The 17,620-nt window shown below is 39.7% G+C and overlaps 2 protein-coding genes across 2 annotated transcripts in view; one reads left to right on the forward strand and one right to left on the reverse strand.

Moving 5' to 3' along the window:
- The window catches only part of grin2da (glutamate receptor, ionotropic, N-methyl D-aspartate 2D, a), a 79,939-nt gene extending 75,878 nt beyond the window's left edge, over positions 1-4,061 (forward strand). Inside the window, exon 14 of the mRNA XM_082185731.1 lies at positions 581-4,061. Coding sequence (XP_082041857.1) covers positions 581-3,601 — 3,021 coding nt within the window. The 3' untranslated portion in view covers positions 3,602-4,061. The remainder of the gene's footprint in view (positions 1-580) is intronic.
- The window catches only part of LOC309510844 (uncharacterized protein), a 208,275-nt gene that overhangs the window by 97,190 nt on the left and 93,465 nt on the right, over positions 1-17,620 (reverse strand). The window lies entirely within an intron of this gene.

Consider the following 17,620-nt stretch of genomic DNA (forward strand, 5'->3'; position numbering starts at 1 on the left):
CAATTCTTGTTACTTGCAACAAGAACAAAGACTGACACGCAGTAATCTGGTGTTAAATCCTTAGAAGGGAACTTTGCAGCACACTCCTTTAATTCCTGTCATTTCTGAAATGTGATGGCATATCCAGCATTTCCACTGCACACAGAGAGGGATTTTATGAAAGCCCCTAACTTCTCTCATAGTAATGAATAACAGAGGAAGATGACAGAAGATGGATTATTTATTCATTATGTATTATCAATGTGTGTCGTTGTTTACATTATGGAAAGAATGAGAAGAACCTTAAATTCCCAAACAGACTTTCTTTGAGAGAAATGTCAGGCAGTTTAGGTTAGATTGAACACTCAAAGAGTGAGGTCAGCACTGCCATTACCTCAGAGAAAGGTTAGCTGAGCTTACAGTGTGTACTCTTGCATCATCAAAGCACTGGGAGCTTTACAATTTCATTATTATGGTAATGTATCACATCTTTACAGAGACATTTTCCAAGCATCTAAATCTGTTTGTATGTCACCAAGGGGAATATTATGATATCCTGAACTGTTTGCTAAATAAATATTTTGCTTGTTATTTCTTACAGGGAATGTACAGCTGTTGCAATTTTGAGGATGAAAGAGATCATGGATGTTCCCAAAGCACACTTCCTCAATATCATCATGTTTCCACAGTTCCTCCTCCTCCGCCACCTCATGTGATCTCTACAGCAATGGCCAATCCCACTATCACTAAGGCACAACAACAGCAGCAACAACAAAAGCAACACCACCAGCAGCCACCACCATTATACAATACTCTTCTTCCCGGCTCTCCTCCGTCAGGTGGACATTCTGGAATGGCTCTAGGGCCATCGAACAGTCCCATTCTTGGAGCACCTATGCCTTGCTCTACTTTCCTACCACGCCATGATCGCCGATTAGCTGTGGTAGATCGGTGGACACGTCCAAAGGTGGGCCCTGAGAAGCCCGGTGGTGTGAGCAGTGGGATTACAGACTTAACACAATTCCAAGGCATGCCCCCTCACTGGGGTGCAGGAATAACTGGAGGGGACGGGGGTCTGGATGAGTACAAGAGATACTATGGGCCAATTGATCCAGAGGGCTTAGGGGTATCTGCAGAGCCTCAAAACATGGGCACTCAAACTCCAAAAACTAAGCATCGAGGGACAAAATCCTCTGGAAATCCACGGTTACCTCCGAAAGGTCAAGCTTCTGGACACTTGCCAATTAACCCTGCTTTGCCACATCCTTCTCCACCCCATCAATCTATCTGGAGGAGAAGCAGCTTCTCAAAAAGGAAGGGCTCAGGGCCACTGTACGAAAACATCCTTCCACTCGGAAGAAGAGGTGGCGGCAGATATGGAATGAGGGATGCTGGGGGAAGAAGAGGACGTCGTCCTCCTCCCCTTCCCCTGCCTATACCGGTGCCCCTCTCTTCCCCAACACAAACTCCGCCCTCGCCTTCTCCATCTATATGTTACACATCCACTTCCTCCAGCAGCTCCAGCACCTCCAGTTCATCCTCTTCTACAGAGTCAGTCTCCCGATCCAATTCTCCCTCCTCTTCATCATCGTACACATCATCACAGAGCTTCAGATACCGAGCAGATGTTCAAGACATGTATGAGGACTACGACACCGATGAGCTTACAGAGGAATCAAGCTTGCTTTTGGGGAGGAGAAAAAGTCGTTCTCGTATGTCTTCTCGATCCCTGCCCAGCAGTCCCCCACCTCCACCTATACCACCCCGTAAACCTTGCCCACAAAGGGCGCAGGTGAGCGATAGAGCAGGCAGTCAGCTTGCACAGCTTCAAGAGTGGTGGGCGTCTTGGGGGGAGAAAGAAAAAGGTAGAAGAGCAGTTGGAGATAGAAACGTTAAGGAGGAGAAACGGCATCACAAAGAAAGGGAAAGGGAGAGAAAGAGGAGGAAGAAGGGTAGAAAGAAAAAGAAGAGAGAAGAGCGTGAAAGAGAAAGGGAGCGTAAAAGACGTAAAGTGAAAAAGAAAAAGAAAAAAGAGGAGAAATCCAGAAGAAGAGAGAGGGAAAAGCGACCTGAACAAGAGGAAGTAGATGTGGACAGGAAAGATGTTTTTGAAAAAGGAATAGGACAGGAATGTTATTCCTATCCTGCACTGAGGCGGAGCTCTTTCCGAAAAAAGAGTGAAAGCTCTACCAAGAGTTATGAGTGGGATAATATCAGAGATGGAGTAAAAAGAGATAGGGATGATCAAGGAGGAGATAATGAAGAAGGCAGTAGGGGAAAGGAAAGGCATCACAGAAGCCCAAAATCCCTTCGCCACTCTAGGCCAAGGTCCAACAACAAGCATTTTTCCACCTCAAACAAACCTTCTTCAACCGTCAAATTTTGGGGTAGTGGGAACCCAACTTCAGAGTCTCCATCGCCTTTTGTACCCCTACTTCCCATCACCTCTAAAAGACGAAAGTCTGTAGGAGCTGAGAGAGATGAGCATGGAAGAGCTGTAGAGAGTCGGCCCCTTTTGGAAAATCACTGTAGAGGTAAGCCTTGCTCGAGAGAAGGCCTGTCGTTTCACGAATGGGAATCTGAGGAAGAAGATGAAGAGTCTGAAGTGGAAAGAAGTAGGCCAGAAGAACAGGGGAGACGGCGAGAAAGCAGAGGAATGAACTCAGAGTCCGAAAGGGACAGAGAAAAAACTGTTGAGATATACACAGATGATGAAGGTTCCTCTGGAGAGTTTGGTAAGTTTGAGAGATACTGGGAGGGTCACGAAGGAAGGGCAGTTGGAGGCATTGGAGGAGGAGGATGGTTCTTTGGCACATACCCTGCCAGAGAAAGAGGAAGCAGTATAAACAGTAGAGATGACTCCTTTTTGGGATTGGCTGGCAGAGAAAGTAGCTTGGGGTTCGGTGCAGGAACAGGATGGGGATCAGGAGGCTTAGGATCAAACCAGTGTCCTCCAACTCCATTGACTCCCCCACCACCTCGAAGATACTGGTCTGTAGATAAATTACCAGTCAAGACTGAAAAGAAATCTAAAAGCAGGTCTCAAGAGAAGAGTCGAGGCCATACATCCTGTTCCTGCCAGTCGCCCCATCACTCTGCCAGCACTCACTCCAAATGGAATCGTGTGACTTCTAGGAGTCAGGAGGAACTACTCCCCCACTGCCACAGTTTCAGCAGCAGCGTAAGGCCCAAACGGCAATCATCCAAACCAGATCGGGCTCAGAGCCAGGCAAAATCTGGAAGCCAATCCAACATCAATGCACAAAGACCACAGCGCTCAGACCGGTCCCGACAACCGCCATCCCCTCCTCAAAGTCTACCACCTTCTTTACCCTCTCCAATGGTCCCTGCACTCCCAGCACCACCCTCTTCCTCTCACCATATACATGTACCACCACCTACCTCCTCCTCCTCAGTTTCCTCCCCTTCAGTTGTCTCATCTACACCTGGTGCCCCACAGCCCTCCTCTTTGTCCTCCTCTAGTGCTAAGCTCCAATACCAGAAACTGCGGTCAGTTCCCCAACCCCAAAGGTATCAGTCCCCACATCTTCCCCTCAAAACCAAGAGCCTATGCTCCCGTCGAGGCTCTGCCCAATTCTCCAGTGTGGAGAGTGAGGTTTGATGAACATAATTAAATGAGGAACATCAGCAAATAGCCCCAGGGGTGATCAAGTCACCTGCTCCTGCCACAAACTGTTAACTGTTCACAGCAGTCGAGTTGGGTTGTTTTCGCTGGCACCCTCCTCTTGCACAAAGCTCTAATGCTCCTTAGAGACAAACCTGGATTGGGATGTCACATAAATTGTAGCCCTTTCCCTTTTCTTGTGTAGGAATGGAATACTGCCATGCTGACAGATCTTGTTGATGTTAGCAAGGCTGTTCATATGGAATTGGCTTTGCTTCTCTTAACTTTTTGGGGGCTTTAAGGTGGCGTGTCGATCATGTGGGTAAATGTGATTTTAGTTTTTTTGCTGCTCGATGGCTCAGGAATGATTTTTTCAAAGGGAGATTCTGAGGTCATAATACAACACCTAACGCTAGGGGTGTAACGATGCATTGTCATATCGAGATATCACGACATATCACGATGTGAACGATATGATTCACATAGTTTTATCCAAGGCTCAACTTACTGTATTTATGTGGTATAATTCACCCAACAAAATGTATTCTGTCATCATGTACTCACCCTCATGTCGTTTCAAACCTATATGATTTTCGTTGAACTTCCAAACACAAATGAAGATATTTTTAATGAAACCTGAGAGATTTCTGTCCCTCTATTTTAAAGTCCATTCCTCTTAAACTTAAAAGATCCAAAAAATGCCATAAAGGCATCGTAAAAATAATCAATCAAGTGGACTCTAATCCAAATTCAAGTCTTCTGAAAAGACACAATGGATTTATATGATGAACAGATTTACAACCATGCGCATACTGTAGTAAACACGGATGTTAAAATGCTTGCGCAACGTTCATGAGTGAGAGTAAATGCAGAATTACAATTTTTGGATTAACTAACCATTTACAGTTTGGGAATTGTAATTTTGACATGCTTGCAATTAGAACTGTGATTGATTGCATTGATCATCTGAAGCGCATATATAGGGGAACCGCACTTCTCAAAGTGAAAGCGTAAACATAATTTAAATCAATACATCACATTTAGTTTTAGTAGTATGATTAGTAACGTTTATGAAGTTTCAGAGACATTACAACATTAAACTACTCTATATAATGTTGAATGTATAATAATACAATGGGGGAATATTTGTGGGTCCTGATAATAATAAAATAATAATAATAATAATAATTTGTAATAAAGTTGTAATCATAAAAACTCTCTTCTTTATTTTGGCTTAAAATATTGCAATGGTATCGTGAGTTTAGTATAAAATCGTGACATGAGCGTATCGTTACACCCCTACCTAATGCCCCACATCCATCTTTTTTTTCGCTCTCTTACTCTGAGTTCTGGATCATGATGTAGTTGTTGTGTATATTTGTTCAAAATATCTCAAGGGAAGCATACACAAAGAAAAGTAGCAATCCATTTTTCTCCTCTCTGAGCATTTTCCTTGACCTCCACCTTCTGCAAATTGACATATAGCACTCTGTGCGTTGTCGTCAGTGTTTGCATTCTTAGAAACGGTAAGTTAGCCATGACTGAAAACATACAGTATTGTTTTACTGAAGCTGAATGCCAAACTTAAGTGGAGCTGATGTAGAGTCCTGTTCTGTTGAAACCATTTCACAGGTCCTCACGTTTCATTCTTATCCCTTGAGCAATACATAATTAACTACAAACAGCATTCAATACATATATTTTATATTTAAAAGTTATTTTATTATATATAATATATATGTTTTGTGATCTGGTTCAAAACAGTTGTGTTAAGTTATTAAAACTAAGAATATTAGCACTGTGCTGTATTACCACTAGGGCACATGCAATGTTTCAACTACCTATAATCGGTGACAGCCCTTCCCATCTCGACTGAATGTACATGTTGCCATGACAACACGGTGTGCTGCAACCAAGACACTTTTAAGATCGTACCTTTCTCAGCGGAGACCTTCTAGTCTGAGCCAGTTAAGGTAGCTTTGAGCGTTGATGTTGTGAGTGCCAGGACGACAGGGCTAGCCATACTCCAGCACTGTACTCGCTAACTGTCAGTGATGAAAGACGCATCATCATTCAGAGAGCGATAAGCGAAGGAGAGCACTGTTTACAGTTTAACACTGTGTTTTTACACATTTTTTACAAGCTGCTCTGCTCTGCCATTTATTAGCTTCGGACACAATATCCATACTTGCTTAGCAAGTTTGCTTACGCTGTAGAATTAGCAGCAAGGATAAACATGTCAAATGAGAGCAAAATAGAGCTGCAATTTTGTGCTTTTACTAGACATATGTTAATAAAAATAAAAATAGCCAGATCAAGTATTCTGTTAACTGTGAGGAAAAGACTGATTAGCAAACCAGTCAGGTAGATCTTTTGTTTCATTTTGCGTTTACCATTAGCCAAAAGCTAGCATTTTTTAAGTGATCGCTATAATTGACTGTGAATAATGCTAAGGGCAATGCGTGTTGGCAGCAGGTCTGAGTCAACTATTTATTTTGTTTATACAGTATTTAAGTTTTCATTGTCTTTTAAGATTAATGGTCAATTTTGTAATTATATTGCCTTGGCAAAGCCAGCGTACTGTATTGAACAAATTTTATGTGATGTTTTTCAAAATCCCCTCACCTTTCTGAACAAATCGGATGATGTTCAAGCTACATCACAACCCCATCCAATAAGTGTGTGCCACTCAAACCAGCAACAGATAAAGGAGCAAACCATCATCTAAATCAGACTGTACTTTGCTGTTTGCTGATCAGTATCACACTGATGTTTCAGAGATGAATATATGCAGGTTATAAAATGTTTTAGGTTTCTTCTGATCATGTAAGCACATTACATGTTATCACTTTGAGAAAACCCAATGGAAAAATATTTACAGGTGACTACTATATACCAAACAAAATGCTGAAAATAATGCTGTATGAATCATTTATGTTACATATGGTCTAAAAAAATGAGTCTGGAAAAATATGGAATTATGATATGGATTCCTAAATCATTAACTTTCAGGCATGGCTTTGTCAAGCCAGCAGCAAAGTTTGACTATTTTAAATTTGATTTGAAACATTGTATGTACTATGTTGTTATTTATACATGTATGTACATTTATGTTATTGCATATTTGACACGGAACCACGCACAGTCCAACAAGCTAATTGTTTTTTGTGTGTGCTTGTAAACTGCATCTGAGCCATATTTAGCTTATTTGTTGTATGCTGAGCTTTTTTACAAGTAGTACTAATTAATTGGGGTATATTTTGTTGTCAACGGGGTAAAGCGTAATGTCAATAGACAATGAAGTACCAGAAACAATGGGTGATGATTGTTTTAATTTTTTAAACACAGATGACTTTTGTTTGGAGAAACCAGGAGGGCAGTAAAAAAAATCTTGTCAAATCTGACCAGAATCATAACACTCTGCCTCACTGTCATGAATTTCAGAGTAGTATTAATATTTAGAATATTTGGCAGCTTATGTATGTATATCCTTTTGACTCCAACTTTGTTGTGTAATATATGTGTCTGGATTACTTTATATATAGATGTACCTCATATATGTGTTTGTGACGTTTAGATAGCAATAGAGAAATAGCTGTTCAGCTAAGCAGTATAGCTGAAGACAACTTCTGTTGGCAGACTTTATAATTAAGATGTGTTTCATGTGTTAGCTGCGAAAAATATTTTTCAATTCTCTTTCCGTTCCATTGCGCACATTAAATTCATCTTTGATAAAATATTTGGGCTGAATCAGCAAGGACCTTAAGATAATGCCCCATCCCCCCATTTTATTCATTTAAAATGATAAAATATCAGGCATATTGCACATGTTTTATTAGGAACCACCGCCACAAAGAATCTTAAAAAGGCCTTTCTCTAGACATGCGTCTTGTTGTGTTGATGGTGTCTATGAAAGTAAATGTTTTGTTTGTTTGTTTGTTAATTACTCTAAGGAGAAGTCTCTTATCAAACAGCAGCAAATAAATATATACATATAGATATAAATTATATATTTCAACAAATAACATGCATATATATCTCTATAATGTTTATCTACTAAATTGATTCTCTTTGAATTGATCTTCTTTTGTCTCTTTGTCCTCTTTCATCTCATAACAGCTGACATCAGAGACCAGTTTTCAACTGTGTTTTTATGAATAACATGGCCGACCACAATGAATTTATGTTGCAAATAACCAATGGCGTGTATGTGTCACTGTGGTGAAAGTTTTGGGACGAGGTGATGAAACTTTTGAGAACAGCTGTAGGCTCCACACTGGGATCACTATGAGCGTCCATCTTGACGTAGTAATAGATTTGACCTGGCTACGTCAAAAAACATTGCAGTCTCCACGTGTCACACAGTTCTGGCTTTGAAAGCGGTATGTGTGTGCGCTCTGTCTTTGCCAAGCTGCGGTGTGTTATGCTGAAAACTAATTCTAACACATGCGACGCTGCTCTGTAATACTTTATGATAATGTAGCTGAGCAGAGCCAGTTATGTTTTATGCCACTCTGTGCCAGGACGGTAGTGCCCCCCGGTACCACTGTGTTAGGTTCTTGTGCCATACTCCTCTCAGTAGGGGAGCCTCACCAGGGGGGCCACTCGCTGGGCCGCTCGACCATGGAAGACTATACTATGCTGTGCTACGAGCAGAACAGAATAAAAGACTTTTAATACGACTCTGTTTGGTCTGTTTTGTTGTTTCCAGCATGTGTTCAACAGAGAATGTTTGTGATTGACAGCAAAAAGCGGCGAAGAATTGTTTAAGTCTTTGTTTTCTAGATTTCTGGGGAGAGAGGACTTAAAAAGAAAGAGTGAAATGCCTTTTGAAATCGCTGGTGCAGGACGCCTATGTTTTGCCTTGATTAAAGCAGAGAATCTTTAGCAAGTTTTAATTGAGTTGGGAGAAAAGTTTGGAAACATTAGTCTCTTATGCTCACCAAGGCTGCATTTATTTGATTAAAAATACCGTAAAAACAGTAATATTGCGAAATATTATTAGAATTTAAAAGAACTGTTTTCTATATGAATATATTTTAAATGTTATTTATTCCTGGGTTGGCAAAACTGAATTTTCTGCATCATTACTTCAGTGTCACGTGATCCATAAGAAATTATGCTAATTTGCTGCTCAAGAAACAATAATAAGAACATTGCTATTATCAATGTTGAAAACAGTTGTGCTGAACATTTTTGTGGAAATGGTGATGCTTTTTTTTCAGGATTCTTTGATGAATATAAAGTTCAATGAACAGCATTTATTTGCATTTATTCAATTTATGTATTACATAAATTTAAAACATTTATTAAATAGAAATATTTTGTGACATAACAAATGTATTCACTGTCACTTTTGAACAAGTTAATGCATCCTTTATGAATAAAAGTATTAATTTATCTTTTTTTACCACAAATATTTTGTGACACAAATAAGTAAAAGTATTACAAAAAATAAAAGTACAAAAGTAGCAAAAACCGTTTTCAACATTAGAATAATAAGAAAAAGAAATGTTATTGAGCAGCAAGAATGATTTCTGAAGAATCGTGACACTGAAGACTTGACTTGCCTCACAGAACTAAATTACATTTTTAAATGTATTTAAAATGTATTTTAAATGTGTTTTTTTTATTATTAAATATTTTTTTTTATTAAATAAATGCAGCCTTGGTAAGCAAAAGTGACTACTTTCAAAAACTTTCCAAACTTTTGACAGGTGTACTGTATACACTGTGTAATTTTAAAATGATATACTATAATTTAATATTTACAAATATTTTGAATTCGTTTTTGTATTTTGAGTTTTATTAAGCTTTATTTTACAAAAACTTTTAATATTTTTAAGTTAACAATAACGTTGCAGTATAGCCTACACACAATTTTGTATATTTTTATCCTGTCTCCTAACACCAGGAAAGGTTCCTCTGGATAAATTGGATTCACAGTAGCCTATACTTTTGCACAAACTTTGAGGGATGTAAATTCTACAAAATTGTAACTCGTATCTTAACACCTTGGCCATATTGAATTGCATGATGTCCACAGGTGTTGGCTTTGCAGTGGCATTACTATCCTAAGCAGGATTCCCAGATAAACCATTTATTATTCGATTCCATATATGCTAGTATCTGCTGTGAATTGAGCATGTGTGCTCTGCGAGAGTGAGTGAATTCTGTGGGAAATATTGGAAACATGAGATAAGAAAGCTATTGGACAACGGACACAAGCAGTTGTTATGCAGGAACATTAGAGATTGTATAACCCAAGAGAAACTTAAGCATGTAAAATGCAGGTGACAGCAAATTTGCAGAAAGCGTTGCCTCCTCTTTTCACACTGAGGTGAAAGTAACTAGTATTACTCACTCCAGAGAGAAAAGCGAGAATGAGAGGTTACTGTGGGTTACCTAAGTAATAGATTGAGCATTTATCAAACATCAAACATTTTGAACAGACTGTTGCTGCAATCCCCCTCCTCATCTCCTCTCTCTCTCTCTCTCTCTCTCTCTCTCTCTCTCTCTCTCTCTCTCTCTCTCTCTCTCTCTCTCTCTCTCTCTCTCTCTCTCTCTCTCGTATCATAAGTCTGAACTCTCTTCCCCATTTTTTAATTAGTTACAAATGCAAGATTTATGTAACCACACTGTTTCCATGCCAATATAATTACCCGATGGTGGCCATTTACTGGAGATTAATGGAGGAAATAAAAGGCGAGCTGTAAGAAAATCTTTACGTTTCAGAGCTGCAGTTGGAGGGTGTGAAGAGGAAGGAGAAACAGAGAAAGGCTTGTTCAATATATGCTTACTTGTAGGATTATATAAATGAGTAGGTCTATTCACTGATAGTGTTCGGTATTGATTTCATATCAAACTTTCTTTGCATCTGTTGCGTTACTCTGAACAGCAATGCTTGTGATAGATGGTAATTCAAACAAACACTGATTCCGAATCTTTCAATTATGTCTTATCCCCGAACCAATTCTATTTGATGATGTGCCAGTGCAGGGGGCGAGTATCTCTCCAGACTTTCGAAAGACTTTTCTCTCTCACCTCCTTTTCTGTGTAGTAGTAGAATGTAGAGCAGAAATCAGGCCAAGGAGAAAGACGATAAGAGATGGAAAAAATCATACAGGCGGGTTTGAGAAAGATTGGGAGAAGGACAGACATACAGACAAAAAGAGAGAAATCTGGGATTTGGGGGAGGGACATGGCTGGGAAAGCCAGATAAAATGATAATCATTAATTTGAAATTAATTTAACGGTGTGATTTACGAAAATGCACTGATAAACTGCTGCCTCTGGTGAAATGCACTCAGGAAAATTTCTATCTTGATAGAGCTCCTGCTATTGTGTGGAAGTTGGATTACAGCATCACAGGAAATGGATGCCTGCAGTGAGATTATCCGACTTGAATCCTGAGAGGTGGAGGGCAGGAGCTCGCTAATCACTGTGACAATTAAAAGATACTCGAGGCACCATTTGGGGTTCCTCGGATCGTCACGCTGATAGAACCCTAAGGAGAACATCTACACATCCTTTTGAAGGTATCTCTAATACCTATTCCTTACTGACAAAACTTCAAATATGTATTTCGAGTGCCTGAAGTGTTTTTAGAGATCTTGCAGGAACTTCCATTTTTAAAGGGTACCTAGAGGTTCTCCAGAGGTTTCTGCCTGCAGTGTGGCAATCCGAGAAACCCCAAATGGTGCATCTATCTTTTTGTTATAGCCTAGTAATCTGTTGTTTCTGTTCAAAGCCAATCTTAAAAAGCTTTTTCACTCAACAAGCCTCTTCTATCCATGTTTTGGCATATAGCCCTTATTCAGAGCAGCGCCATGACAGGTATGAACGCAAGGCTGTGAGGGATAGGCTTACTGTGTTATCAATGGCAGCCATCCGCTGTTAAAAAGCTGGATAAAGCTCCTATTGCTGTTGTCTGGAGTTTTTTGTCTACTGAAATTTCTTGGAAAGATATTTTTGCAGTGTTTTGTTAGCAGAACGATTCAAAAACATTAGACAACAGTACAACCCACTGAAGAGATGTAGGCCTATGTCTATCCCTCACACAGCCTCACGTTAATTTCCGTTAAAAATAAAAAATGGCGCTGATGTGAATAAGGTCTATATGCAAAATGCTAAACTATCCTGTTATAAATTCAGATCACTGATGAAAATGCTTTAAATGTCTGAGATCATAAATGAACATGCATGTTTTATTGGCATAACAATTTGAGTGAATCCCAGATGTTCAATTTTTTCTCAGACTTTCGTATTCCACTGTATGTTCAGCGATAGAACATTTGCAATGTAATGAAATTACGAATAAAAGGCCCATATATCATGGCATTCTCATACCATGCCACAAGGGGACAGCATTTCTATACTTCCTTACAGGAAATCCCAAACAGAGACGTTCAACAGCATAGCTCATAAATCTGAATGACAACCAATTACACAGCCTTCTGCCTATTAAATCCACTAGTACAGCCACATTTAGGCCAAGAATCTCCGTGGCAGAAAACATACAAAGAAAATATGGCCCGCCTGTCTTGACGCATTAAATATACCAATAAACTCCAGAGTGGTGGATAAATTTATCCTGCGCATGTGCCACAACTGACAGCAGTGGGGCGCTCTCAGGCTGAACTGGGGCAGCTTGACAGAGGGAATATCTTTATATACGTGCATGTGCTGGATAATATGTTGGACATGTAATAATGACGCGGTGGAATTTTATTTGCATCGCTAAAAGAAACTCGTAACAAGTCACTGTCAATTTAAAGTGGCATCGACCAGAAATACTAAGGAATGAGAAAACTGCAATTGGGGGCTAATGAATGATATGATTTTGTGGTGCAGTAAATAGACCAGCCTACTACAAGTTGTTTTTTTTGTTTTTTCTCTCTCTCTACCCGAACAAGTTAGTTCAGGCAAGAATTAAAAAAATAAACTAAATTATATTGGCTACTCAATTCTGAGTATACTCAAGTACTCAAAAATCAGTAGGCCTACTTAATTTAAGCTTGTAGAAATTAAAGCAGAAATATAAACGTTATAAAATAAAGTAAAACCTACTCAACTTTCTGATAGTGGTGTTCCCTTAATGCACTGGGGCATGCATAATTAATAAGGTTGCATTTTTCACTGTTTTCCAGGTGTATTTACACTGTTTTATCATTGCTTTTGTTGTTAGGTACTAAATCTTGCTGTTTTGTGATATCTGGAGTTTATTTTCTGCTCAAAATGATCACATTAATACCTAAAAAGGATCCAACGAATGTGTGCTACTGTGTATTGTGGACCAAGTATTGAGGTATCTGTGTTCGGATGGGTACAGCGTTACTTATTGTGGTGTCTTCACAATATCTACTGTATTACTTACTTATTAAATGTTCTGTGTAAAGCATGCACTTTTAAAGCATAGCTTAATTCTGTGTTATATTGTTTGAGTAAAATGTGTTTGAAACAGACTATTACAAAGTAAACTTCAACTTAGTTTCACTAAAAGTTACTTATTTTCATTGTTTATGGTACTTAACTTAGTCAAGTAGAATTTTCTTAATTCCAAATGTGAAACTTACTTAAAACATATGTGTGCAAAACACTTGTGAAAGAAAAATGAAGTAAATTTAACTAATATTTTTTTGCAGTGTGAGTTATTTGTCTATTCCCAAATCACGGAAGTGACCTTGACGTCCAGGTTAGCGGTAGCATATGCCATCAGGCAAGTGTTATTTAAATAAACTCCTGATGTACTTACAAACTTTCCAATGCCTCGTTTTATGAGTACAGAACCTATTTGTACTACTGTAGAAGTATACCATTCTGGGCATTATTAGTGGGGTAATTTACGCGATACTTCCTTGGATCCATTAGCGCCTGCACTAAGCCATTCGGCTGATTTCTCTAAATAAGCTCTAACTTTAATAATGTTGGACCAAGGGAAAAAAAGCTTCTGGGGGGTGTTTGGCTCGAGGTCATGGTGAAAAGTACCCTAGGTAGAAATTACTCCGAACCATCCCTTTAAATCTTCAGTCTAAATGAGCATAAGTAACTAACAGAAACCAAAGGATGAAAGAACAAAACAGTTTTTTCTCACTTTTAGGAAAGAGTTGTCAAAGGTCAGATATGAGGAACATAATTATGAGGGAAATAAACAGTTACAAGCTGTAATGACGTGAGAGAGATAAAAGCCGAGTCGTGCTACTGTACACAACTGTTTCAAACATGCAGTCCAAACATCATTAGATACAAATGGCAAGCTGGCCTTAAGACATTTTGTTATACGGAGATATGAGAAACTGTGATCTGACATCTTAAGCTGCTGCACACTCAATTGTGTCTGTTAGATAATCGAGGGGAGCCGGAGTGAGTGGGTGTATGGCAATTTCAAATGTCCTTTTAGTTATGCCATTTTCTAGGTAATAATATGCTCTGAGCTATAACTAATGGCAAAGTCAAGGTGATAATTAAAAAAGGCTTGTTTAAACAGTTGGCCACTGAAGCATTCCTAGTTCATTCCTGACTCACCTTAGTATCATAATTAGTCAAATTAATTAATAAATGGGCTTAGTTTCTCCTAACAAGACTATTAGCAGCCCCGTATGAGTGTAGCTAATAAGAACAGATTGCGCCTGTATTTTGACCTAAAGGGGCTTATGTAATTTATGAGTTCTAAGCATGCTTGTGTGCACTAGTGCATGTCTCTTTTTTTGCACTTTTTGCAGTCTTCTGACAGTAATGAGGAACTGTATGAGAAAATAAACAAAGACTTGTTCCACATAATCGTTTCTATATAATCCTTGAATTAATTTAACTACATTGCTTTCTTTATGTCATTATTTCTCTCTATTTCTCTAAACTTCACAAGTTTACATGCATTTTGCAGGTGGGGGTAATGATAACCGTAATACAAATAACTTCAAATTAGAAACATGTATAATTATTATTTAGTCTAATAAATAATCTAAAGGTCTTTAGGATGTACACTACCATTCAAAAGTCTGGGGTCCGTAAGATTTTTTAAATGTTTTTGAAAGAAATCTCATGCTCACCATGCAAGGCTGCATGTATTTAATCAAAATACAGTAAAACAAAAAAAGTTTTATGTTGTAATATCTTTTAAAGTGTAATTTATTCCTGAAATGGCAAAGCTGAATTTTCAGCCTCATTACTCCAGCCTTTGTCACATAGAAATCTTTCTAATATGCTGATTTGCTGATCAAGAACATTTATATCATGACAACTCTCTGAAGATTTGTAGCATGGTAATGGATATGACAATGTTAATGTATTTGGTCTTGGTGGAATAGATCTGCTACCCTGCTGCTCAATTGCTGCTACAGAGTAAGTACAGGAACTTGCTGCTGCCAATACGCCGATACGCTGCTGTGAGTATGTAAGACATACTGCTGCTGCACAAATACCATATATATAAATTATCCCACAGCAGATCTATACAGGTGGAGCTGGGGAAGATGGAAGGTTCCAGAGGAACTCTGAAAGCATGCTGCAAACTGCTATAGTGAATGTTAACCAGCTATTTCACTGTTGAGCTCATTGGCTGCAGATGCAACATGAACTAATCAGCTTGTGCCAAGTAGTTAATGCTGTGAATATCATCAGCTTGTGTTGAAGGGATAGTTCACCCAAAAATGAAAATTACCCCATGATTTACTCACTCTCAAGTCATCCTAGGTGTATATGACATTCTTCTTTCAGACAAATACAATCGGAGTTATATAAAAAAAAAATTCCTGGCTCTTCCTAGCTTTATAATGGGAGTGAATGGCTGGAGAAAATCTTAAACCCTACGTCGTTTTTGGATAAACTATCTCTTTAACACAAGCTGATGATATTCACAGCATTTACTACTTATTGAGACATTGAGTGTCATTGAGACATTGACATTGTTCATTGAGATAAGTGCATGTTGCAAAGTCATATTAAAGAGCCGATCGGAACGCCATAGATTACAGCATTAAACAGGTTCTCCCCACTTAGTGATGCACCCACTGAGAATCCTGTTGATCCTGTTGACTATGGTGCCCTAGTTATTGGCGATTCTATTACACGGAACGTGAAAATAGAGACATCAGCCACCATAGTCACATGTTTGCCGGGAGCCCGAGCGCCTGACATCAAAGCAAATTTAAAACTGCTGTCTAAAACTAATCGTAAATTCTCTACGATTATTATTCACATCGGCACTAATGATGTTCGACTTCGTGTGTGAACTCGCAACTACGATGTCAGACACTGTAATTTGCTCTGGCCCCCTTCCTGTTCGCCGGAGTGATGAGATTCTTAGTATACTGTCCTCACTCAATGGCTGGCTGTCTAAGTGGTGTCCGCAAAATAATATAGGGTTCATAGACAATTGGAAAAGTTTTTGGGGCAGACCTGACCTGTTGAAAAGAGATGGTATTCATCCCTCCTGGGATGGTGCCGCTCTTCTCTTTAGTAATATGGCACATAGTCTTAGAGCTCAAACATGAATTGGGGCTCAGGTCAGGAAGCAGACAGACTGGCTAAACCGGCCGTTTGCTAGCTGTCTCACGTCACCAAGGTCAGATAAATGCCATCACATAGAGACTCTTTCACCTAGATATCATCATATAGAGACTTTGTCGTTTCCCCGAATTAGGAAATACAAAAAACTCCCAAACCCATTTAAGGGCAAAATTTTAATTGATGTTCAACAAATAAAAAATTTATATAATACAGATGAACAAATTTCTCTCAGGTAGGTCCTTTAGGGTGTCGTTGAGGGGTGTGATGTCTAATGGCGCTTTTCCATTACCAGTACCAGCTCAACTCGACTCGACTCGACTTGCCTCGTCTCGGCTCGGCTCGCTTTTCGCTCCGTTTTCCATTGCAGATAGTACCTCCACAATAGTACCTGGTCGTCATAGCGACGCCGCAGGAAACTGCCGTTACTTAATCTTCTACGCGACACACACCCGCTACCCACACACACAGGACAATGGAGGAAATCGAGTGTATGCTGTTTTTGGATGTTTTTGTTTTTGTTTTTGCTGTTTTTTATTCAGGATACTCCGTCTGACGCGTGCAATGATGACGCAGTGAATAGTGACGATTCTCTCAGACCAATCAGCAGTCTGCCGTGTTTTCACGTCACATTTTAGTATCGCCTCAGCTCGCTTAGAACCTCGCCGGAGGTGGTACGAAAAAAAGTACCTGGAAGCGGGTACAGGTACAACTTTTACACAGTGGAAAACCAAACAAAGGCGAGTCGAGGCGAGCCGAGGCGAGCTGGTACTGTGTAGTGGAAAAGTGCCATAAGACCCAAAATCTAGCTACTGGAGTGCCTCAGGGCTCAGTGCTTGGACCACTTCCCTTCTCCATCTACATGACATCACTAGGATCTGTGATTCAGAAACATGGCTTTTCCTATCACTGCTACGCTGATGACACACAACTCTACCTCTCATTCCAGCCTGACGATCCGACAGTAGCTGATCGTATCTCAGCCTACCTGACAGACATTTCTGGCTGGATGAAGGACCACCACCTTCAACTAAACCTTGCGAAGACAGAGCTACTTGTGGTCCCGGCCAACCCAACACTTCATCACAACTTCACCATTCAGCTCATCATCCATAACTCCATCAAGGTCCGCCAGGAACCTTGGAGTGGTAATTGATGATCAATTGAACTTCACAGACCACATTGCTAGAACTGCCCGGTCATGTAGATTTGCCTTGTACAACATTAGGAGGATCAGGCCCTTCCTGTCAGAGCATGCTACACAACTCCTTTTCCAAGCGCTAGTTCTATCCAGACTGAACTATTGTAATGCTCTCCTGGCTGGTCTTCCAGCTTGCACGGTCAAACCTCTGCAACTGATCCAGAATGCTGCAGCCAAAGTGGTCTTTAACGAGCCAAAGAGAGCACATGTCACTCCTCTCCTCACAAAATTGCACTGGTTGCCAGATAACAAAAAAAGACACATTGGGAGACATTCTGAACTCAACTGGAGTTAGACAACACGTGTCAGGA

The sequence above is a fragment of the Leuciscus leuciscus genome (assembly GCF_965113295.1).
Source record: "Leuciscus leuciscus genome assembly, chromosome: 12".
Classification (NCBI taxonomy): domain Eukaryota; kingdom Metazoa; phylum Chordata; class Actinopteri; order Cypriniformes; family Leuciscidae; genus Leuciscus; species Leuciscus leuciscus.